The sequence below is a fragment of the Podarcis filfolensis genome (assembly GCF_964270895.1).
Source record: "Podarcis filfolensis genome assembly, chromosome: 4".
NCBI classification, from domain to species: domain Eukaryota; kingdom Metazoa; phylum Chordata; class Lepidosauria; order Squamata; family Lacertidae; genus Podarcis; species Podarcis filfolensis.
The window spans coordinates 84,772,794-84,798,362 of NC_139607.1; the positions used below are offsets into that span (position 1 = coordinate 84,772,794).

At 42.1% G+C, this 25,569-nt stretch overlaps 1 protein-coding gene across 1 annotated transcript; it reads left to right on the forward strand.

Moving 5' to 3' along the window:
• The first annotated feature begins 80 nt into the window (after nucleotides 1-80).
• On the forward strand, nucleotides 81-25,569 carry LOC310761869 (uncharacterized protein). Its single transcript, XM_083612066.1, has 20 exons — nucleotides 81-430; nucleotides 842-1,086; nucleotides 2,113-2,261; nucleotides 2,358-2,477; nucleotides 4,664-4,825; nucleotides 5,367-5,523; nucleotides 6,864-6,997; nucleotides 7,932-8,091; nucleotides 8,500-8,603; nucleotides 10,196-10,293; nucleotides 14,956-15,090; nucleotides 15,522-15,766; nucleotides 16,953-17,101; nucleotides 17,191-17,310; nucleotides 19,485-19,646; nucleotides 20,328-20,481; nucleotides 21,308-21,441; nucleotides 22,132-22,291; nucleotides 22,387-22,490; nucleotides 25,142-25,569. The coding sequence occupies exons 1-20, from the start codon at nucleotides 323-325 to the stop codon at nucleotides 25,243-25,245; spliced, it is 2,904 nt and encodes a 967-aa protein (XP_083468192.1). The 5' UTR covers nucleotides 81-322; the 3' UTR covers nucleotides 25,246-25,569.

Sequence of the window (25,569 nt, forward strand, 5' to 3'; positions counted from 1 at the left end):
TTATCTTTATAAAAAGAACTACTCCCCCTCCCTTTGGTGAAAAAGTCCCACTTGACGAATCTCAGCCACCTTCATAGTAATTGCCAAATCAGGGTTTTCACACTTGGCAGCTCCTGCTGTGTGTCACACTGCTAAAAGGAGCATTTTCTGTGTTTGGCTAGTCAACGGATGTTATAATGTTGTGAGTCATACTTCTGTTGATTTTATAGAACAAACACGGAGTATATATAGAGGTCAATTGGGAGCACACAGGCAGATCCATTGACAGAGGGACCGAAGTGTTCTAAGGCTCCAAGGCTGAGACGCAGAAGCGAACGAGACAATGAAGAGCTTCCTACTGGCGATTGCGCTCTGTGGAGCACTTTCTTGTGCTTTGCCCTTAACCCAGGAAGCTGATCAAGTTGCAGAAGCAGACCTGAATTTTGCCAAGGTAATGGTTGATGGTAGCATAGAGGAGAAACAGAATTCTGCTGGTAGATTGACTAGCAGAAAAAAGTAGACAGTTGCTAAATGCCTTGTGCAAAGTGGAATTCAATGTGATGCTTGTAGCCTGGGGAAATGTAGATTCAATCCTCTCCTCCTCAGGGCTACTGGATGGGTTAATTCTCCATGCATAAATACACCTTGGAGCAACTCCCATTCAGCTGAGGAGGCATGCCTAGGATTGCATTGTTAATGTCTGTGAGCTTCAGTTCCTTTGTCAGTAACATGGGTGCAATGGTGAATGACCTTCTTCGTTGCGAACGAAGGCAGAAAGTATGAATGGCTAATTTTAAAATGCGAATGGATATATGTGAAAATAGTTCTATAAGCAATCACATATATCTTTTCTTCCAATCAGAAATACATAGAAAACTACTATCCTGATTCTGCATCGACGCCTGTCATAAGAAGCAAAGGAAGTGACGATATTCCTGCTGACAAAATAAGGCTGATGCAGGAACGCTTTGGGCTGAAAGTGACAGGCAGATTGGATTCAAACACTTTGGCTTTAATGAGGAAGCCCAGGTGTGGGGTTCCTGATGTAGCAGAATACAGCACCTTTCCTGGGGATCCAGCATGGAAGAAAACAAAACTGACATATAGGTAAGGTTTCAGTACACTTAATTGATTGGAAGATGCCATTGGAAGATGCTAGAAATGTTGGCATTCCTCAATAAGAACAGTAATGGTCTTTCCTCAAAGTTGTTTAGTCCATCATGATTGATCTTTCTGCATAATGAAGAGTTGGGGCACAATTAATTACAGTGCTCCCTTGGTTCTCAAATGACTTGGAACTCAAACACCTTGGTTCTCAAATGCCGAAAACCCGGAAGTAAGTGTTCCGGTTTTCAAACGTTTTTCAGAAGTCGAACATGGCTGTAGCTATTGTTTCCAGGGCACCTGCACCAATCAGAAGCTGTGCCTTGGTTTTTGGACATTTTGGAAGTCAAATGGACTTCTAGAATGGATAAAGTTTGGTGGTTTTGTTTTTGCTACTTAATTTGCTTTTTTATTTTTGAAGCTTTTTTGGTTAATTTGCTTTTGCAACTGTGTGGAACCCAGTTCAGCAAGTGATTGATTGATTGATTGATTGATTGTGTGACTGTGGAAATGGATAAAAGCCCCCCATCCAAACAATGACTACCATCAGTGCAGGTAAGAAAAAATAATAATTTTAATTTTAATAATCTACAATACTATCTTATTTATTTTATAGTACAGGACATTGTTGATTGCTTTCATTTTATGGATCAATGGTCTCGTTAGATAGTAAAATTCATGTTAAATTGCTGTTTTAGGTGTTGTTTTTAAAAGTCTGGAATGGATTATTCCATTTTGCATTACTTTCTATGAGGAAAGCGCTCCTTGGTTTTGGAACGCTTTGGTTTGGGAACAGACTTCTGGAAGGGATTAAGTTTGAGAACCAATGTACCACTGTAGTTCATAATTTGCAAGAAGCATAAAAGCCTGCTCATCATTTCATCGCTTTGATGCACCTAGAAATACATGGATTTTGTGTCAGATGTGCTGATATGTAGAAAGCTGTCTCTCTTTCACCAGAGACTTCGAAAGCTGTGTGGTGCCATTTCTTTCATACGTCCATTTTCTTTACAACTCTGTGTTTCACAGCGTTCTGAATTACACGCCAGACATGGACCGCGCTGATGTGGATGTTGCGATCGAGAGAGCTTGGAAAGTTTGGAGTGATGTGACTCCCCTGACCTTCACCAGGGTTTATGGGAAACCTGCAGATATTGAGATCTCTTTTGCTGCTAGATGTAAGTAAACCACACGCAAATAGATATAGGTAGTTTTACTCAGGTTCCTGGCCGGGCGACTTATCCACATGTTCTTTGATTTATTTATTTTTAAAGCTCATGGTGACTATATCCCGTTCGATGGACCAGGTGGGCAATTGGCTCATGCATTTTCACCTGCTTACGGTGGAAATGCCCATTTCGATGAGGATGAATCCTGGGTGCGGGATTTAACAGGTAATTTGTTTACTTTTGTCTCAATATATTCAGCTGTACACTTGCTTGTAATGGCTTTCGGTGTGACTCTTAGTTACATATGCTGCAAAGTAGTGAGACACGGATACCATTCTAATCCTAGGGTATAAAAATGCTTACCGTATTTTTCTGTGTATAAGATGCCCCCATGTATAAGACGACCCCTATTTTTTTTAACCCAAAATTAAGAAATTAAGTTGTTTAGCTTTTTGGGGGGTGGGGAGGTCACTTCTGCCAATCGCTCACCCACCTGCCCGCCACTGCCAATCGTTTGCCACAGCCACTGCCGATCACACACCTCACTGCAGCCGCCAATTGTCTGCCCTCTTGCCGCCACAAACAGCCCACCCGCCCACTTGCCGCAACCGCCAATCGCCTGCCCGCCTTGCCACAGCCAATCACCAGCAGGCCTTGCCGCAGCCACCAATCACCCACCCAATCGCCGCTGCCAATCTCCTGCTTGCTGTCGCCATTAATCACACGGCCCCCCTCTGCATTCACTATCTGAGTATAAGACAGCACCCATTTTTTGCCTGATTTTTTTTAGCAAAAAGCATCACCTTATACATGGGAAAATATGGTGTGTGTTTAGGGGCCTTCCTCTATGTTTCTGACATACAAAAGCAACCTGTCTTCAGATGGCCAAGTTATGGGAGTCACTGCTACAAGATGCTGCAATGGCCCCCGTGTGGGTGGCCTTAAAGGGGATTAGACAAATTCATGGGGGATGAGCCTATTAACGGCTTCTAGTGCATCCCAACTTCATGACTCTAATAGCAGTTGCTAAGAATTGCAAGTGGAAAAGGCACTGTTGCTCTCAGATCACGTTTGAGGATTCTGAAGACTGGTCCATTAGGACAAATGGAGTGCTGCCTCCTTCAGGGCCAACCTTCCTTCCTTTTGACTTGCGACCATTTGACGGGTGGCCCTGCCTTTCAGCTTCCCACTCCTTAATCTCAGTGCCTTGCAGAACTCAGCAGGGAGGTGGATGGGGACAACCCTGGAATTAGTGAGCTCTGACTGTCGTTGGCGCTGGCCGCGTCTGCTGCTTGCCCTTCTGACTCCCACTTTACCAGTCCCAATGAGTGACAGTCACCACTGCCACTGTGAGCACAGCATGTGAGTTTAGATGGGTCTTGGGTGCTTATCTAGCAGGACTCTTCTGGTCTTCATGGTGTTTATTACTTCAAAAACTATGTCTGATAGGAGCTTTTTCTTCAGAAGCCTAATCTGTAAGGATGGAGAAATGTATTCTGGTCCATGTCACTTACACATTTGTTCACTCATGGGGCTGTTCCATCCAATATTTCTGTTCTTCTCAAAAAATATTAAAGCTACAAATACACACACACATACACACACACACACACACACACACACTTAAATGCATATATTTGAATGCGCTGGTAGCAGTTTAGTTATGATGGCCACATGCCCCGGAAAGCTGTCTGCGAACAAACGCCAGCTCCCTGGGCCTGAAAGCAAGATAAGCACCGCAACCCCACAGTCACCTTTGACTGGACTTAACCGTCCAGGGGTCCTTTACCTTTACCTTACCCCTGTGGGACGCAGGTGGCGCTGTGGGTTAAACCACAGAGCCTAGGGCTTGCCGATCAGAAGGTCGGCGGTTCGAATCCCTGTGACGGGGTGAGCTCCCGTTGCTCAGTCCCTGCTCCTGCCCACCTAGCAGTTCAAAAGCACGTCAAAGTGCAAGTAGATAAATAGGTACCGCTCCGGCGGGAAGGTAAACAGCGTTTCCGTGCGCTGCTCTGGTTCGCCAGAAGTGGCTTAGTCATGCTGGCCACATGACCCGGAAGCTGTACGCTGGCTCCCTCGGCCAATAAAGCGAGATGAGCACTGCAACCCCAGAGTCGGTCACGACTGGACCAAATGGTCAGGGGTCCCTTTACCTTTAAATATATGTTGCAGAACATATTACCTCTCAATAAAACACAATTTAAAATGCAGAAAGGCATCACATTAGAAACACAAAATCTGCTGACTAGATACATTCTGCCACACATTAAACCAGAAGAGGGTGAACTGGGTCATTCCCTAGTGGAATTTGCCAAAATCAAATCCCTAAAGTCCCCCGAGTGATATATATTTCCCTATCTTATACCCAGGTGAGTGTCACAAGTACTCACAATCTTCCTGTTTCCTTTTAGGAGTCAACCTTTTCCTTGTTGCTGCTCATGAGTTTGGCCACTCACTGGGTCTCAGGCATTCTGGCATTTGGGGGGCTCTGATGTTTCCAACTTACCAAGCTACAGATCCGCAAAACTTCCAGCTTCACCGAGATGACATTGAAGGCATCCAGTCCCTTTATGGTAAGTACAGACTCCCAGATGATTGTGTGGATTTATTCCATGCAAGAAGAGCACTGGCCTGGACCCTTAGCCTAAGGACATTCCCAGAAGGGAAATTGCCCATCACTTTCTCCTGCCTGCTGTTCCAGCAAAAGAAACTCTGGAGAGTGGCCTTCTGAACAATATGGTATGGAGAGACTGTGGAAGACAGTGGCAGGAAACTTGACTTCCATGAAATTCCTTGAAGTAACTCCTCTTCCTCCCAGCACCCCCCACATGCTCTTTCTCATTTATTTATTTTTAGGAAGGCCCTTTAAACCTCAAGAGAGGCTTTTCAGGGGCACTGGTGGCTGGGCAAGAGAAGGGATTGGGAACTCTCCTTCTGTGAATTTCCTTAGTTTAGGATTCTAGTTCAGCTCACCACCTGATGTGAATCGGCGAAGCCAACCTGTTATTTCATCCATTATCAGGTTTGGCCATCATCCAGTGAAGCCTCTTGCTCTGAGCTGCATCTTGCAAACCTTGCGTGTTCTTCAGCTCTTCTCTTTAACCCCTTTTCAAGGACCCCCTGAAGGTGGTGAGGATGGTGATGGTGATGACAGTTCGTCAGGAAACCCAGAGCCAGCAACAGAGGCACCATCCACAGACTTGTGTGACCCTCGCCTGGCTTTTGATGCTGTTTGCTCTCTCCGAGGGGAAACCATGTTCTTTAAAAACAAGTAAGTTATCTCCAAGGGATAAGTTATCTCCAAGGGACGCGGGTGGCGCGGTGGGTTACACCACAGAGCCTAGGACTTGCCAATCAGAAGGTGGGCGGTTCGAATCCCTGCGACGGGGTGAGCTCCTGTTGCTCGGTCCCTGCTCCTGCCAACCTAGCAGTTCAAAAGCACATCAAAGTGCAAGTAGATAAATAGGTACCGATCCGGTGGGAAGGTAAACGGCATTTCCGTGCGCTGCTCTAGTTCGCCAGAAGCGGCTTAGTCATGCTGGCCACATGAGCTGGAAGCTGTACGCCGGCTCCCTCGGCCAGTAAAGTGAGGTGAGCGCCACAACCCCAGAGTCAGCCACAACTGGAACTAATGGTCAGGGTTAAGTTACCTACAAAGCACTAGCATCTTTCATTTCTAATTCAAAGTCACGCCCAACCCCTCCAGCTGCATTTCAACCCAAAGCACTGGAAGATGATATCTGGATGTTCCCTTTCGTTTTGTTGGACTTTACTGCTACTTCAGATGGGTTTAATTGTTGGCCTGTCATCTTGGTTTGCCATTCCTTGTCTTCTTTCAATCTCCGGGCTACTAGCATCCGGGCGGCTGTTGTTCCGTACATAAAAAGTCTATGCCGAAATGACAAAACTGACTGGAAAACTCAGAAACCAAGAGGATAAAAACTTTATGAAAGAACGGGGGGGGGGGGGGGATTATAAGTTATCTAGGAGACCACTGTAAGCAGATGGAAACACTGGCAGGATTTTAATTTCACTTGTAGTGTAACAATTACTATGGATAATATGGATTGATATAACACTTAGAGTTTGGAAGAATATGCAGTTTTAAATGTTTAACATGGGACCCCATGGGGGAGGGGTTCCAAAATTCGGAGTAATCTCTGTTTATGGATATATATTTGAATTTTTTAAAAATATATAATTTTGTATTTGTAAAATCAAATAAAAATGATTTCAAAATAACAATAAAAAATTAAAAAAATTGTTGACCTGTCAGTAGCCCAGTGAATTTTATATATTTGTAGAGCTTGTTACAAATATGTGTAATAAACAGAGAAAACCACCTTATACTGAGTCAGACCACTGGGTGACCTAGTTCAGTATTGTCTACACTGCTGAGTAAAAGCTTTCCTGGGTTTGAGACTGGGCAACTCTCCCAGACCTATCTGGTGATGGCAGGGATTGGATCTGGGACCTCCTGCATGCTAAGCTGGTGATCTACCATTGAGGTTATTGCGTTGCACGGGGTCAGACTAGATGACCCTCAGGATCTCTTCCAGCGCTGCAGTTCTATGATTCTGTGTTTCTAAACATCCACATTGTCTCCCCAAGCTTTTTCTGGAGAAAGAATCCCCAGAGAAGAGATGTTGAAAAGGTTCCTATTTCTGCTTTCTGGCCAACTTTGAGCAAGGGCATAGACGCTGCGTATGAAGTTAAGGCTGATGACACAGTGTTTCTCTTCAAAGGTAAATGTTGTGAGTATGAGTGAATGGCAAGTAAAGAAGCTAAGAAGGAGTTGAGTGGAGGGTGTCATGTTATTAAGCAGAAATAGCTGTGCAAGAGGCTACAGAATGTTACTTACCGAATCCTAAGCTACAAAGTGTGGCTGTTAGAATGCCGTATTAAGACCTTGGGAGGCTAGGGCTGAAGTCCTAACTCAGTCCTAACCTATTTTACAGGATTACTGTCAGGGTTTTAAAACTCTTTGAAGGAAAAGGTGGGATATAAGCACAATAATACTGTATATAAATAAAATAAAATTCTGGGCTGCTGTTAGTGAAACTACTTCATGTTTCTTAGGAAATCAGTCCAAGACCTCCTTAATATATTATTATTATTATTATTATTATTATTATTATTTGTACCACACCTATCTGACTGGGTCACCCCAGCCATTTATTTATTTACTAAAACCACATCAATGCTATTTTTGACATACCCATCATGAGGTTTTAAAGAAACATTACGTCAATATGACCTCAATATGTAACTTGCAAAATAAATAGATGAGCAGCCAACATTAGGCCAAAAGAGACGTATTATTATAGTCAAGTGGTATCAATATCCTGGAAAGGCCTAAGGAAATCAATAAGTTTCTTTCAAGGTACACAAATACCACCTGTATTGGTGCCTGCCTTGATTCAGAGGAAGGATGATTCCAAACAGGAAATTTCTTGTGTAAGCCAATAAAGGCTAGTAGATGATAACAAAGGGAATTATTATTATTATTATTATTATTATTATTATTATTATTATTATTATTAAAACTTGTATACCACCCTATACTCATAGATACTTCACAACATACAGAAATCCTGGGCTTTCTCATTCAGATTTGTTCCATCTTCATGCAAAGTTCTCTCAATCCTTTTTCTTTTCTTTCTGTCTTTTGCTTAACAGGACACAAGTATTGGGCCACCAAGGGAAATATTATACAGAGAGGCTTCCCCAAGAATATTCACAGCCTGGGCCTCCCGAAAAGTGTTAAGAGCATTGATGCAGCTGCTCATGACCGCAACTCAAAGAAGACATATTTCTTCTCTGGAAACAGTTACTGGAGGTAAGGGGAACTAACCTAGCTCACGTGGAGCAATCCGGAAAGTTCATTGAGAAGCTCTTTAATTCAGAAATGAGGAACTGGTGGTCCTCAAGATGCCATTGGACTCCAAAACCCATCAGCCCCAGCAAAAGTTGCCAATGGGCAATGCTGAGAGCTGTAGTCTCAGTAACATCTGGAGGACCAACCCTCCTTTAAATCCTTTGGAACTGAAATGCAAATAATGTATCACGTGGTTCTTGCTGCTTTGCCACACATCCCAGAACCATGCAAGACACCTTTGTTTAAAAACCCCCAGTGAAGGAAAGTCCTTACACTTTACATATGTAGGTTCACATATAAGGAGTTTTCAATGTAGCTGTTTCTGCTGGTGCAAAGAGCAATGAATTCTCAACCCATTCATTTCTTTAGATATGATGAAGCCCAGAAGTCCATGGAAAAAGGCTACCCAAGAAAGATATCAGCTGACTTCCATCAGGTTGGCTCCAAGGTGGATGCTGCTTTTCTGAACCATGGTGAGCAGATGGGGCTAGCCTATTAAACAATATTTTCTTCAGTGTGGTGGTGAGATCATAGGAGGACTTGACCACATCTGTGAATGTGGCAAGTTGCTCAATGACCTGAGCATCTCAGGACTGCTCCCTTGGCCGTGGTCCATGTCAGGATCTAAAAAGCAGGTCTTAGCTCAGAGCCAGGTTGGTAGCTGAGTACCAAAGTTCCTAGGGTCAATCCCTAGTGTCTCCTGTTCAGCCTGGGAAAACCTCCTGTCTGAGACTGTTTTCTTGCCCACAAAGATAATTTTCAACGTAACAGGAAAGAAATGGAAGGGGGGGAACATTCTTTTTTAAGACCATTTCACAGATCCCCTGAAGCCCACCCATGGACCCTCTGGAGGTCCACAAAACACAGGTTAAGAACCACTGTCATAGATGACTCTGTGCAGACTACAGTGCTTGCTTGGCATGTGTGCTAGTGCAACTGAGTTTGAAAGTTCCCCAGAGGCAGTACGTTTCCGAGCACAATTCAAAGGATTGGTGCTGACCTTTAAAGCCCTAAATGGCCTTGGCTCAGTATACCTGAAGGAGCGTCTCCACCCCCATCGTTCAGCCCAGACACTGAGGTCCAGCGTTGAGGGCCTTCTGGCAGTTCCCTCACTATGAGAAGTGAAGCTAAAGGGAACCAGCAGAGGGCCTTCTCGGTAGTGGCACCCACCCTGTGGAACGCCCTCCTGTCAGATGTCAAGGAAATAAACAACTATCTGAGTTTTAGAAGACATCTGAAGGCTACCCTGTTTAGGGAAGTTTTTAATGACTGATGTTTTAATGTATTTTTAATCTTTTGTTGGAAGCCACCCAGAGTGGCTGGGGAAACCCAGCCAGAGGGGCGGGGTATAAATAATAAATTATTATAAAATTATTATTATTATTTTGAAAAACGACTGATCAGGCACTGACTCCACTCAGTGGATCTGAATCCTCTTGGTCCTACAATTGGAAGCTACTTTGCTGTTTATGTTGGTATCCATTGACGAAGAAATAATCAATAGCAGAAAGCCACTGAGAATATTGCTGCTGGGTATGGTTCCAAAGGGAGGTATTTCCAAGCTCAGGGGAAACTCAAGGTTTGTAGAAGTACGAAGGAATTGTTGGAGGAGGATGCAGAACAGCCCAAGGCTGACATAGGAAAGAAGGAGAAAAGGAAATTGGCAGGGGGAGGTTGGGTCGGAATGGAGCATTGTGGTGGAGGAGAGCAGTCGGGAAGCAAGTCTTACTGGAAAAGTGAGTACAGTGGTACCTCGGGTTACATATGCTTCAGGTTACAGACTCCGCTAACCCAGAAATAGTACCTCGGGTTAAGAACTTTGCTTCAGGATGAGAACAGAAATCGGGCTCCGGCAGCGCGGCAGCAGTGTGAGGCCCCATTAGCTAAAGTGGTGCTTCAGGTTAAGAACAGTTTCAGGTTAAGAACGGACTTCTGGAATGAATTAAGTACTTAACCCGTGGTACCACTGTAGGCTCATTCTACACTGAGGTGTTTTGTAGGGTTTTGAGAGTTTCCATCATCTACTAGATCCACAGTTTTCACTCTCCCTCATTTTTCTTTTCAGGTCATTTCTATTTATTCATTGGCTCAGAGCAATATCAGTTTGACAGCGGAACCAAAAGATTTATCGGCATCAAGAAGAGCAACAGCTGGTTTGGGTGCCAATGACATGGGACAAAGAGTGATACAACCCAGAAAAAGGGAATCTCCTGGGCATTGTGCTTGTTGGCCTGTCCTGTGGTTGCATGAGCCACGGAACAAGCTGCGTTTTGAATAAGGAGCTTCTAAAATGGAAATTCCCCACTGTTTTTAAACTTACAATTGATCTTAATTTTTTTTAAAAAAATGATAATACTCCTGTTTCTATCTTTGTCTTTTATTTCAACGTTCATTTTACTTTTTGTAAACTGTTTATAGGGTTTTTTTTAAATCAAGCAGTATATAACTTTTGTTACATAAATTAATAGATATTTAATATAAATTATTGCAGCAAAGAATATGTATGTTGTACGCTACTCTGTAATAAAGTGAATTTTTATTATTATTGTTGTTGTTGGTATATGATTACTATTATTATCGTTAATCGTGGTTCATCATGAGGTCTTAGGGCAAATTACAAGTATTTAAAAATACAATTTGAAAATCAGTTAAAATGATTTCATTTGTGAGAATAGGGTGGATTCTAAAATACGTATCCCATGTGTAAAGGGTCAGGGTAAGGTGGGTCTTCAGCAAAAGACAAACTACATAATGAAGGTGTCAGGAAGAGTTCCGCCCAAATGGCCAGCGCTGGCTCTCCTCAATCTCTTCATGGGATCCAAAACTAACTCAGATTTCTAATCTTAAATTTAGTCCTCCACATTCCTCATATTAACTTGACTGTGTGACTTCTCCTTCCCTGTAGGGTCGTGGATGAGCTTTTCCTGAATCATCACTTTATCTTTTTGCCAAAAGAGGAAACTTTCTTTTCAAGAAAAAAAAAGGAAATGTCTTTAAGTTAAAGAAGTAACCCATGAGACCATACCATTTATGGATGTATGAAATATATTACACAGAACAGCCCATAGGCTGTACCAACAGCTACCAGTTACACATATTTTTTACATTGGAGAAAAAGGTGTTTTTCATAATAAAATTTCATTAATTTCATTTCATGCAGATGCTCTACCACAGAGCTATAAGCAGCTAGGAAAAATGGATTAAAACTACGTCAACTTTCTAAACAGCTGGTTAGGCTTATTTAGAGCATAATATTTTTCTCAAGTGCCGACAAGAGGTGCCTGCTTGATCTCAATAAGCAGGGAGTTCCAAAGTCTGGGCACTGCGACACTAAGCGATCAAGCTCTTACAATGCAGAACGGGTATTATTTGGCACCAACTCTACCGATCAAAGTGATCAAGAGTGGCACATGGGGGGTTAAGCCTTGCTTTCCGGACCAGTGACAACACATGGCTACCCCACTTACCAACCTAGCAGCCCCACAATACAGTAATTCAGATGGGAGGTCGCCATAACATGAACAGCTGAGGCTGGGCATCAGCATTTGTGCATATATGTTTCTATTCTTTATGTTTTCATAGTTTTTTTTAAAAAATCATTATTCCAATATTTATTACATGAGCAGAAAATGTGTATATATAATGTGGACTATGGGGTGGTGCTGTGGGTTAAACCACAGAGCCTAGGACTTGCCAGTCAGAAGGTTGGCAGTTCGAATCCCCACAATGGGGTGAGCTCCTGTTGCTCAGTCCCTGCTCCTGCCAACCTAGCAGTTCGAAAGCACGTCAAAGTGCAAGATAAATAGGTACTGCTCTGGCGGGAAGGTAAATGGTTTTCCGTGTGCTGCTCTCAGTGCCGTAGCGTGAGTTGTCAGAACCCGGGGCAAGGAAAGTAATTTGCACCCCTAACCCGTGGATTTGCGCCCCCTAACCCGTGGATTTGCGCTCCCTAACCCTAACCCCCAGATGTTGCGCCCGGTGCGGCCGGGCCCCCCTGCACCCCCCACGCTACGCCACTGGCTGCTCTGGTTCGCCAGAAGCGGCTTAGTCATGCTGGCCACATGATCCGGAAGCTGTATGCCGGCTCCCTCGGCCAATATAGCGAGATGAGCGTCGCAACCCCAGAGTTGGCCATGACTGGACCTAATGGTCAGGGGTCACCTTTACCTTTACCTTTTAGTATTGACAAAATAACCAGTAAAATAGAAAATAGAAGAAAAGAAAACCAGTGCCTCTACCTAGTCCTCTGCTACGTCACTTGCTGGAGTCAATCCTTCTTCCCAAGGAGGCCCTTGCTCCTCAGAAGACCCCTGTCAATAGTGCTGTGTAGCAGCCAACACAGTGCTCCACCTGCAACTTTGGACTTCCTGTCTGGTCCACCACCATCTTTGATTCCTGAGCCTTGGGCATCATGGGGGGGAATCAGGGATCAAAGCAAGGCTTAAGATGGGGTCACTGGAGGAGAGGCTTCTCTAAAATGAAGTTCCTCAGCCTTTGGACCAGTGTGGGTTTCTCCAAGTCTTCAGTGGGAGTTGGGTGTTGTGTGAAGCCCCAAGTCTCTCTCTCTGAAGAGGTCTCTCCAAGGTCTGGGTCACTACAATGCATTAAATGTAAGTCTGCCTTTTCAAGACAGTTTGGAAACTTCAGTTAACACAAAATATGCCTCGAAAGTCAGAGATGATACCCATCTTCAAATATCTAAAGGGCTGTCACATGGAGGATGGAACAGGCTTGTTTTCTCCTGCTCCAGAGTGTGGGATTTGAACCAATGGATCCAAGTTACAAGAAAGTAGATTTTTGACTAAACATCAGGAAGAACTTTCTGACAGTAAGAGCTGTTGGGCAGTGGAACAGACTCCCACAAGAGGTGGTGGACTCTCCTTTCTTGGGGGTTTTTAAAGCAGAGGTTGGAAGGCCACCTGTCATGTATGATTTAGTTGAGAATTCTGCATTGCAAGGGGTGGACTAGATGACTCTTAGGGTCCCTTGCAACTCTACAATTTTATATTTATTTGAAGCCCCTCTTCTCAGGGCACCCTAAGTCAGTGCCATTTTTTTCAAAGTTGGACCTTGTTGTCTGTCAGTATTGCTGAGGCAACTTCCAAGTGTATACGCCTCCCTGGTATACCCTGGGCCTGGTATTGCCATTATACACTCAGTCTCATAACCTAGGGCTACAAGGTTGTTAACAAAGAACCATTATGTTTTCATTGTTCAGTCACATTCGTCTATCTTGTAGGAAGTGATTCATTAACAAATTAAAGTAAACTTCTGCATCCTTTCATTACATCATATTCTTCTAGTTTACTATGAGTCTGAATTTGTCCTTGTTTCTGTTGAGTTTTTCTTCAATTAAAATTGCTACAGAATTTTTATTTATTATTATTTTTTTGTCATCCCACCCCCAGCTTCTGTTTTTAGGAGGGATCATTCCAAATCATCCATTCTTGGCAACTGCAAAGTTTCCTGCTGGACATGGTGTTTTACCCACCGACAGACTCATTTTCTGTATTCAAATAACAGATGAATGAACTAGGAACCAAATTAGGTTGTTTCCCTGCAGTAAAGCATTTATGCGTATCTTTTTGTGTGTACAGAGGGAAAGCCATAAATTGTAAGTGTTTGAAACTTGAGAACATTGTTTACTCCTGTGCTGTTGACAAAATCCCAGAAGAGCCGCATTATAATAATAATAATAATATTATAATAATAATTTATTATTTATACCCCACCCATCTGGCTGAGTTTCCCCAGCCACTCTGGGCGGCTTCCAATCAAGTGTTAAAAACAGTACAGCGTTAAATATTAAAAACTTCCCTGAACAGGGCTGCCTTCAGATGTCTTTTAAAGATAGGATAGCTGCTTATTATAGGTCTACTTCTGTGTAAATTTTGCAAAGGAAAGAACCCCAGGCAAAGGTGGACTTTGGGCTTTAAAATTTCAGCTGCACCCTGTGAGACCCCAAAATTTCTTTCCTTATACTGTAGTGGGAGAAGGCAAATACTGTTCTGTACCCAAAAATGATAAACCAGGTCACTTCTAGGAATTAGATGTGCTGATCAATGTCAGAATTATTCTAACAATTTCTGCTGATTTCCTAGTAAAATTGTCTAGAATTTCCAGAACTTGCTGCATTGAAAAGATCTGCGTTATTTATTTCATCATATCATATGGTTAATGTTTCATTCAGATAATGCCACAATTGCTATAATTATTTCTAATTTATATAGATAATAAGATTTCAGTCTATTAATTGACATGATCCTAATATAATGGGATTCCTTCAACTAAAAAGAAAAAGTTCAGTGGTGTTCACCGCCAGTCCTACACAGAGTAAACACTTAAAGGATATAGCTAATTTGGGCTCATTAATTTTAGGGAGTCATTCTAATTAATTAATTACTTGCAGGCAAAACCCTATGCAATGAACCCCACTCACCTTCTTAGTAATTGCCAAATTAGGGCTTTTGAACTTAACAGACTCTGCCGCGTGTGTCACTCTGCTGAAAAGGACACCAGGCTCCACCTCTATTGAATAAACTGAGAATGATGCCATTCTAATTATTTAATTATTTGGAGGAAATGTCCAAGTCACTTTCTTGGTAGTGGCCAAATCAGGGCTTTTGAACTTAACAAACTTTGTGTGTGTCACTCTGCTAAAAGGGACATTTTCTGTGTTTGGCAACTCAACGGATGTTATAATGTTGTGAGTCATGCTTCTGTTGATTCTATAGAAAACCATGAAGTACCGGTATATATAGAGGTCCATTGGGAGCACATAGACACATCCATTGACAGAGAGACTGAACAGTTCTGGGACTCTAAGACTGGGACGCAGAAGCGAAAGAGACAATGAAGAGTTTCCTACTGACGATTGCGCTCTATGGAGCACTTTCTTGTGCTTTGCCCCTAATCCACGAAGCTGATCAAGTTGGAGAAGCGGACCTGAATTTTGCAAAGGTAATGTTCGATGGTAGCACAGAGGGGAAGCAGAATTCCACTAGCAGAAAAAGTAGTCAGTCACTAATTGCCTTGTGCAAAGTGGCACTCAGTGTAATGTTGTGCATGCTTATAGACTGGGAAAATGCAGATTCCGACCTCTGCTCCTCCATAGCTGTGCTGAATGGGTTTGGGTAAAATAGACTGCAATTCTACATACAACCCTACATCCATACATCTTGGAGTAAGTCCCGCTGAACTGAGAAGACGTGCATAGGATTCACTGTTAATGTCCGTTAGCTTCAGTTCTTATGTCTGTAAAATGGGTGCAATTAGACAAATGACCTTCCTCACTGGGGGGAAAAGGTAGAAAGATCAAAATCCTACAATGTGAAATATTATATGTGAAAATACTTCTGCAACACTCAAATGCATCTGTTCTTCCCCTTCAGACGTACATAGAAAACTACTACCCTGATTCCACATCAACGCCAGTCGCAAGAAGCAAAAGGAGTGATGAGATTCCTGTTGACAAGTTACAACAAATGCAGAAACACTTTGGGCTGAGAGTGACGGGCAGACTGGATTCACACACCTTGGCTGCAATGAAGAATCCCAGGTGTGGGGTTCCTGATGTAGCAGAATACAGCACCTTTCCCGAGTCACCAAAATGGGGACGAAAAAACCTGACATATAGGTAAAGTTTCAAAACACTTGCCTGAATCGAAGATGTAACTTGATAATGCTTATTATTGGCTCCTGGCTGAGGAAGAAAACTTCTGTCTGGGGAGATAATGGAATGGATGATCTTAAAGAGGGTATGTCTGTCTGGCCAGCTGTCTGGAAGCCTGATCAGGAACACACCAGACTGCAGATTTTGGGGTAGTACAGATCCCACTTGCACGCTACTGTTTTCAACTTCTTTTCATAGGAATGCTAGGATTCCTTTGTCAGATCAGTAATGGTCTTTCCTAAAAGTTGGCTGTTGTTGTTGTTTAGTCGTTTAGTCGTGTCCGACTCTTCATGACCCCATGGACAAGAGCACGCCAGGCACTTCTGTCTTCCACTGTCTCCCACAGTTTGGTCAGACTCATGTTTGTAGCTTCGAGAATACTGTCCAACCATCTCGTCCTCTGTCGTCCCCTTCTCCTTGTGCCCTCCATCTTTCCCAACATCAGGGTCTTTCCCAGGGAGTCTTCTCTTCTCATGAGGTGGCCAAAGTATTGGAGCCTCAACTTCACGATTTGTCCTTCCAGTGAGCACTCAGGGCTAATTTCCTTAAGAATGGATGCATTTGATCTTCTTGCAGTCCATGGGACTCTCAATAGTCTCCTCCAGCACCATAATTCAAAAGCATCAATTCTTCGGCGATCAGCCTTCTTTATGGTCCAGCTCTCACTTCCATACATCACTACTGGGAAAACCATGGCTTTAACTATACGGACCTTTGTTGGCAAGGTGATGTCTCTGCTTTTTAAGATGCTGTCTAGGTTTGCCATCGCCTTTCTCCCAAGGAGCAGGCGTCTTTTAATTTCGTGACTGCTGTCACCATCTGCAGTGATCATGGAGCCCAAGAAAGTAAAATCTCTCACTGCCTCCATTTCTTCCCCTTCTATTTGCCAGGAGGTGATGGGCCCAGTGGCCATGATCTTCGTTTTTTGATGCTGAGCTTCAGACCAGTCTACCATTATTGATTTTCCTGTGCAACACAGAGCTTAATTCTAGTCATCGTTGCATAATTTTAACACACTTAGAAATACAAGGGGCAGGGATGTGGAGATACTCTGAGACGTAAAATGATGTCTCCTCTTGCACACACACTTTGAAAGCTCTGTGAACATTCTTTCAAATGTGCATTTCATCTTCTACCGTGTGTTTCACAGTGTTCTGAATTACACGCCAGACATGGACCGCGCTGATGTGGATGTTGCGATCGAGAGAGCTTGGAAAGTTTGGAGTGATGTGACTCCCCTGACCTTCACCAGGGTTTATGGGAAACCTGCAGATATCAAGATCTCTTTTGCTGCTAGGTGTAAGTAAATCACACGCAAGGAATTATAGTCGGTTTACCCAAGTTCCTGGCTGGGTGATTTATATATATGTTCTTTGATTTTTTTAAAGCTCATGGTGACTATATACCCTTTGATGGACCAGGTGGGCAGTTGGCTCATGCATTTTCACCTGCCTTCGGTGGAAGCGTCCATTTTGATGAGAATGAACCCTGGGCACGGGATTTAAAAGGTATTTTCATTGTTTTGTCTCAATATATTCTATTCACTTGCTTGTAACGACTGTCAAGGAAGCTTAATTACTTTTGCTGACAAACATTGAGACCCCAGCATCATTCATGTCCCAGGGGACTTACTCTGGAGTTTTAAAATAGTATTATTGTTATTAAGAATGACATGAAAAAATACAAACAACAAATAACAAGTGTTGGCCACCAGGTACAAAGCAAAGTATAGTCATGATGTTATAAGGCAGAAAATAATAGCAGCATGTTTACTAAAACAACCAAGCCAAAAATATGCATGAGGTACTGGGGGCCTAGGTTCCTCCCGATGACAGTTAATAAAAGAAATAAATATAAACTAATCCACATAAAATATCTTTTTAAAAAATTTCTCCATGCATCGCTCTACAGTGTTGCTAAAGTTTATCTGGCACACAAAGCAAGTCTTTGTGAAAAACACAGCTCAGCTGTAGAATTTACTGCCGCAAAATGCCACAATGGTCATCAGCGTGGCTGGGAAATTCATGGGTGTTAGATGCTTGGTGGCTACTAGTCTTCATGACTATGTTGCATCCCAACTTCAAGGCTCTAATAGCAGTTGCTGGGAATCACAAGTGCCAAAGGCACCGTTGCTCTTGAGTCATTCTTGGGGCGTCTGATAGACATCTGGAGGCTGATCTATTAGGGCAACTGGAGGGCTGCCTCTTCCAGGGCCAACATGCCTTTGACTTACAACCAGGCCAGTGGGCGCCCCTGCTTTTCAGCTTCCTGCTCCTTAATCTCAGTGCCCTTGTAGAACTCAGCAGGGAGGTGGATGGGGACAACCCTAGAATTAGTTGGCTATGCCTGCCATTGGCCCTAGATCCTTCTACTCTTGGCCTTTCTGCCTTCCAACCCACCACTGGGAGCATAGGATGTGGGTCTTCGGTCCTTATCCAATAGGACACTTCTTGTGTTCATCACATTCATTTATTACACTCCACTTGCATATCATATTGCTCTCTGTCACATTACTGGTCTATTTGATTGTGGTTCTTGTATTTGCATTCTTTCTAAGAGCTGCTTGGAGCACTGTTTGGTGGGATACAAACCTAACAAATAATCAGGACTTGCATTGAAAGCAGTCGTTGCTATAATGAAATCAGTGATAATGATTACGTTTGCTAGGACCACTTATGACGAGGAGAGTGATCTTTCAGTCCCTTCTGACTGCAAAGAATAGGAATGTGGCTGATGAAATTTAATTATGAAAAGCACCATTTTTGTCAACGTTAAAATAATAATAACAACACCCCACAATGTTCATTGGTACATCCTATGGACTGTTCTGTACATCCATAAATGGTATTAGTAAACTCACTCAGGTTATTCATAAGATTAGACTACATTTCCTTGTTTCTGGCGAAAGGGCAAGTGTGCTCTTTTTTTAGAAGAAGAAGAAGAAGAAGAAGAAGAAGAGTTTGGATTTGATATCCCGCTTTATCACTACCCTAGGGCGTCTCAAAGCGGCTGACATTCTCCTTTCCCTTCCTCCCCCACCACAAACACTCTGTGAGGTGAGTGGGGCTGAGAGACTTCAGAGAAGTGTGACTAGCCCAAGGTCACCCAGCAGCTGCATGTGGAGGAGTGGAGACACGAACCCGGTTCCCCAGATTACGAGTCTATCACTCTTAACCACTACACCACACTGGCATGTAGTTGAAATGGTTTGACACAGAAGGTTCCATGTGGAATCCCCAGCATCTCCAGAAAGGGATTGCAAATACCCATCTGAAATCCCAAAGAGTTGCTGTCCTTCTTCTTCTTCTTCTTCTTCTTCTTCTTCTTCTTCTTCTTCTTCTTCTGCGATCACTCATAGCTGAGTAAGATTGTCTTCCATGAACACAGTTTTAACAATGAGTCCGTAAGTGACTGTGGAGGCCAATTCTGGATCCACACATCCTTCCACAGTGGGGACATTGGTTTCTGGGTGGGAGTTGATCATGGTGTGGATTTGCCAAGCATGCCTTCCTCTTAGCATGTTTCTCCTTTGCATCCTGAGTTCGGGTTTCTTCAAAGCCCATGACACCTTTGATAAAGGCTGTTCTCCAACTGGAGCACTTGCAGGCCAGTGTTTCCCAGTTGTCAGTGTTCATACTACATTTTTTTAGATTTGCTAAACCCATTCCTGTTTCCTTTATAGGCACCAACCTTTTTCTTGTAGCTGCTCATGAGTTTGGCCATGTACTGGGCCTCAGGCATTCCAGCAATCCAGAGGCTTTGATGTTTCCAACCTACAGAAATAGAGACCTTAAAAATTTTGGTCTTCACACGGATGACATTGAGGGCATCCAGCAGCTTTATGGTAAGTACAGACTCCCAGATGATTATATGGAATGAGGCCATGTAAGAGCACTGGCTTGGATCCTAAGGTCAGTTAGCTTAAGAATGTTCACAGAGAAGACTCAAATAGATTCTCTGGAGGATTTGGGTCAACCTTCAGAACAAGGTAGGATGGAGTAACAGGAAACTTTATTTCCATGAACTCCCTAAAGTAGTCTTAGATTCTGAGGGGAATTCCAGCCCTTCCTGCTGGAATGCCTCCCATGCCCCATCTGTTTTGGATGCCCCCTCAACCCTCCAGAGAGATTTTTCAGGGGGTACCATGGCTGTGGAATGGGTGGGTGAGAAAAACAACTGAAAATCTTTCTGTGAACTTTCTTATTTGGGGAGCAAATGATCGTCCAGACCACCTGATGTGAATTCGCAGAGCCAATCTATTATTCCATCTATTGTTGTATTTCACTGTCTTCCAATAAATTATTACTCATTTTTATTATTACTATTTATTACCTGGCCTTCACCCTAAAATCCCAGAATGGGTTTCAACAATTAATACACAACATCAATAGTAAAACACAATATTACATGATACTTTTTTAAAAAAGTTTAAAGCAAATTAAAATGAAGTCTCCTGCAATGCCTCTGAACTGCATATTCCAAATCCTGCTTGTTCTTCAGTTCTTCTCTTTACCTCTTTTTCAAGGACCCCCTGAAGGTGGTGATGACAATGAAGCCGGTGGTTCATCAATTAACCTCACATCCACAACAGAGGCACCATCCACAAAATGGTGTGACCCTCACCTGGCTTTTGATGCTGTTACCTCTCTCCGAGGGGAAATCCTGTTCTTTAAAGACAGGTAAATAATATCTAAACACTGAACTTTTTACGTTCTAACTCAAAGTCATGCCCCACCTCCAAGAACATTTCTACTCAAAGAGTACTCTGCAAACACAATGAATCAGCAATGACGTTTCCCTTACGATGCAAGTAACCATCCATACTAAGCTCAACATACTGCTCATTAAATTCATTCAACATGCCCTCCTTGGTGCGTAAGGTAAGAACAATTGCAAATAGTACTAGTCAGTATTGACTAGGCACCCTGTAGTTTTTTGTGGTGTTTCTGGAGATGGCTTTGTCTAGGGTGGCTCCCAGGTTATTGAATGCTCTCCTTTCCATGGTGCATTTGACTCCATTTTTGGCTCTCTTTCCACAGTGGGTCGAGATGCATCCTTTTTTACCCAGGTCTTTGAGGCTGGAAGATGATCTCTAGATGCTCCCTCTTCTTTTGCTGGTCTTTCTTTTTTTCTATTTAAAATAGTTTTAATGGCTGTCTTAGTCATAATAAGCATTGTATGGCTTCTTGTGGGTAACCTTCCCTGGGACTGTTAAAAATATGCATAATAAATAAATAGGCCCACAGGTAGGACTTAAACCTTATACACAAAACATTACCAAGAAAGAATTTTGATACAGTGAAAATAAGGAAACAGAGGGAATTGTCTTACACTGATTCCAGCCATTGGTCCACATAGCTCAGTATTGTCTACATTGACCAGCAACTGCTCTCCTGGGTTTTATACTTGGGGAGGGTCTTTTCCAGCCCCACTTGCATGCAAAGCTGATGATCTACCATGGAGCCACAGCCCTTCTTCTGTAAACATTCATATTGTCTCCCCCAGTTTTTTCTGGAGAAAGAATCCCCAGAGAAGAGATGTTGAAAAGGTTCCTATTTCTGCTTTCTGGCCAGCTTTGAGCAAAGGCATAGATGCTGCGTATGAAGTTAAGGCTGATGACACAGTATTTCTCTTCAAAGGTAAATATTCCAAACGTGAATAAACAGCAAGTAAAGGAGCTAAGAATGATGGAAGGAGCATCTTGCTATTAAGCAGAACGACCTGTGCAAGAGGCTGGAGTTACAGAATGTTAATGACCAAATCCTAGCTGTTCAATAAGTTACACAGTATAGCTACAAAGACTTTATTATTATTATTATTGGTGGTGGTGGTGTAAAATTGAGAAATGAAGCTACAAGGGGGGGGGGGTGAAACTGGACAGATTCTCTCATCTCTATCCAAGCAGATTTTTTATTTTCTTTATCTATTTTTTCTTCCATCATAGAACTCAAGGTTCTTTAAATAAGGTTGTCAGGTAGTTCCCCATCAAGGCACTGACCAGTCCTCAACTTGCTTAGCAGCAGCAAAGGAATCACATCATGTGCTCTCAACGTGCAGGATATTGCTTCCAAATCCCTATTGCCCTGAGCAGAAGGAATAAGATGGATTAGGAACAGCCCTGCCTAATAATAATAATAATAATAATAATAATAATAATAATAATAATAATTTATTTATACCCGCCCATCTGGCTGAGTTTCCCCAGCCACTCTCTGCAATTGTCTCTGCAGGGCCTGGGCTTTCTCATTCAGGTTTGTTCCATCTTCATGAAAGGCTCTTTCAATCTCTTTCCCCCCTTTTTTTCATTTTTACTGTCTTTTGCTTAACAGGAAGCAAGTATTGGGCCACCAAAGGAAATACAATACAGATTGGTTTTCCCAAGAAAATTCACAGCCTGGGCCTCCCGAAAAGTGTTAAGAGCATTGATGCAGCTGCTCATGACAGCAACTCAAAGAAGACATATTTCTTCTCTGGAAACCACTACTGGAAGTAAGGGGAGCTTACCTATCTCATGTGGGACAATTCTGAACGTTCATTGAAAAGCTCTTTAAATCAATGCATTCTCAACCCATTCATTTCTCTAGATATGATGAAGCCAAGAAATCCATGGAAAAAGGCTACCCAAGAAAGATAGCAGCCGACTTCCAGAAAATTAGCTCCAAGGTGAACGCTGCTTTTCTGCATCATGGTAGGTGGATAACCATCTTCATTAAACAATCCCCCTAATCCAGTAGGACCATATATAGTTGTAATGGTGAGATAGAAGGACTTGACCACAGATGTGAATGTGGCAGGTTGCTCAACCACCTGAGCATCTCAGGACTGTTACCATAGCCATGGTCCATGCCAGGATCAAAAATGCAGAAGATGGAACAAACCTTAACCCCTATAGCCCCATAGCTCTGTTCAGAGAACATAAAGATTTGCAGAAGCAGAGAGGAAAATGTGAGGGAGGGGGTGCAGAACAGACCAATGTGGACTGAGCATGCTCAGTGGCTTACTTCAGCAGTTGAGGAATAGGATATCTGGTGTGGGTGGGTGTGGAATGAACCATTGTGGGGGAGCAGGGGTGTTTGACTTAATGGAATGGTGACTAAGAGCATTCCACACTGAGGTACTGTATTTTTTGCTCTATAAGACTCACTTTTTCCCTCCTAAAAAGTAAGGGGAAATGTGTGTGCGTCTTATGGAGCGAATGCAGGCTGCTCAGCTATCCTAGAATCCAGAACAGCAAGAGGGATTGCTGCTTTCACTGCACAGTGATCCCTCTTGCTGTTCTGGCTTCTGACATTCAGAATATTTTTTTTCTTGTTTTCCTCCTCCAAAATCTAGGTGCGTCTTGTGGTCTTATAGAGCGAAAAATATGGTATTTTGTAGGTGTTTGAGTTTCCTTCATGCATTCGATTCACAATTTTTACTCTTTTTTTATATAAAATATTTATTAGAGTTTTACAAAAAGCAGGAATTTACAAAGTAAAAAGAAAACAAGAAAAAAAGAAAAAAAAGGAAAATACAAAAAATACAAAAATGCATAGAAAAAAAGAAAATACAAAATACAAAAACAAAAGAAAAAATTAAGTAAAAAAAAATCCTTTTTTTTCATATCTTTAAGCTCATTTGCTTGTTTCCATGACCTCCTCACACCTCCCTTTTTTGTATTCCCGTTCACATAGTCTGTTCAACAAATCCTTACCCTCTTTCATTTATCTTAACTCTATATCTTAACATATTATAACTATATATTTTCATCCATTATCAATCCATTTTTACATATTCTTATTAGCCTGTTTGCTAATGCCACTTAATTTCAATCCAACATCATTTTAACATTCATTAATTTTACAATATTTCTGCAAATAGTCTTTAAATTTCTTCCAATCTTCTTCCACCAACTCTTCTCCCTGGTCTCGGATTCTGCCAGTCATTTCCGCCAGTTCCATATAGTCCATCACCTTCATCTGCCACTCTTCCAGGGTGGGTAGATCTTGTGTCTTCCAATACTTTGCAATGAGTATTCTTGCTGCTGTTGTAGCATACATAAAGAAAGTTCTATCCTTCTTTGGCACCAATTGGCCGACTATGCCCAGGAGAAAGCCCTCTGGTTTCTTCAGGAAGGTATATTTAAATACCTTTTTCATTTCATTATAGATCATCTCCCAGAAAGCCTTAATCTTTGGGCACGTCCACCAAAGGTGAAAGAATGTACCTTCATTTTCTTTACATTTCCAACTTTTATTATCGGGCAGATGATAGATTTTTGCAAGCTTGACTGGTGTCATGTACCACCTGTATATCATTTTCATAATATTCACTCTTAGGGCATTACATGCCGTAAATTTCATACTTGTGGTCCACAACTGTTCCCAGTCAGCAAACATAATGTTATGTCCAACACCTTGTGCCCATTTAATCATAGCAGATTTAACCGTTTCATCCTGCGTATTCCATTTCAACAGCAAGTTATACATTCTTGAAAGTATCTTAGTTTTGGGATCTAACAGCTCTGTTTCCAATTTTGATTTTTCCACCTGGAAGCCATTTTTTTTGTCCAAATTATAAGCCTCCCTTATTTGATAATAGTGAAGGCAGTCTCGCACTTTGTCTTTTAATTTCTCAAAACTCTGCAATTTCAATTTGTCTCCTTCTTGCTCCAAAATTTCCCAATATTTCGGCCATTTGGCCTCCATATTGAGCTTTTTCTGAGCCTTTGCTTCCATCGGTGACAACCACCTTGGGGTTTTATTTTCAAGTAAGTCTTTATATCTTATCCAGACATTAAACAATGCTTTCCTGACAATATGGTTTTTAAATGCTTTATGTGCTTTAACCTTGTCGTACCACAAATATGCATGCCACCCAAAAACGTTATTAAAACCTTCTAGATCCAAAATGTCTGTGTTCTCAAGAAGCAGCCATTCTTTCAACCAGCAGAATGCTGCTGATTCATAATAAAGTTTAAGGTCTGGCAGGGCAAATCCACCTCTTTCCTTTGCATCAGTTAGTATTTTAAATTTTATTCTGGGCTTCTTGCCCTGCCAGACAAATCTAGAAATGTCTCTCTGCCACTTCTTGAAACAGTCCATTTTGTCCAAAATTTGCAATGATTGAAACAAAAATAACATTCTTGGCAATACATTCATCTTTATAACAGCAATTCGACCCAACAAGGAAAGCTTCAAATTTGACCATATTTCTAAGTCCTTTTTCACTTCTGACCAACATTTCTCATAGTTGTCTTTAAATAAGTTTAAGTTCTTAGCAGTCATATTAACCCCCAGGTATTTTACTTTCTTAACCACTGTTAACACAATTTTTACTCTTACTCCCTATTCTTTTTAGGACATTTCTATCTATTCAGTGGATCAAATCAATATGAGTTTGACAGCAAAACCAAAAAATTCCTTATCATCAAGAAGAGTGACAGCTGGTTTGGGTGCCAGTGACACAAGACAAAGGAAAAAATGAGGAAGCCCAGAGGAAGGGAATCTCTTTTGGTCTGGGCATCAGGCAACGCTCACTGGCACCATCTTTGTTGGCATGACTTGGTCTCTCCTGTGGTTTCATGAGCCATGGAACAAGCATTTTGAATAAGGAAGTTCTAGTATATATTTGTTTTTAACCTATGGTAGATTGCAACTATTCAATGATTCTATGATTCTATTTTTTATATTTTAAATTATTTTAAATATAACTTTTAACTTTGCCTTTATTTACAGTCTTAACGTTTGCTTTACTTTTTTGTAAACTACTTGAGTATTTTATTTAAA

Excerpts from the sequence above, each read along its gene's own strand:
- LOC310761869 (XM_083612066.1), top strand. The coding sequence starts at position 323 with ATGAAGAGCTTCCTACTGGCGATTGCGCTCTGTGGAGCACTTTCTTGT. Across the intron at positions 15,767-16,952 it reads CGAAAAAACCTGACATATAG|TGTTCTGAATTACACGCCAG; the intron begins GTAAAGTTTCAA and ends TGTGTTTCACAG. Across the intron at positions 22,491-25,141 it reads CGCTGCTTTTCTGCATCATG|GACATTTCTATCTATTCAGT; the intron begins GTAGGTGGATAA and ends TATTCTTTTTAG.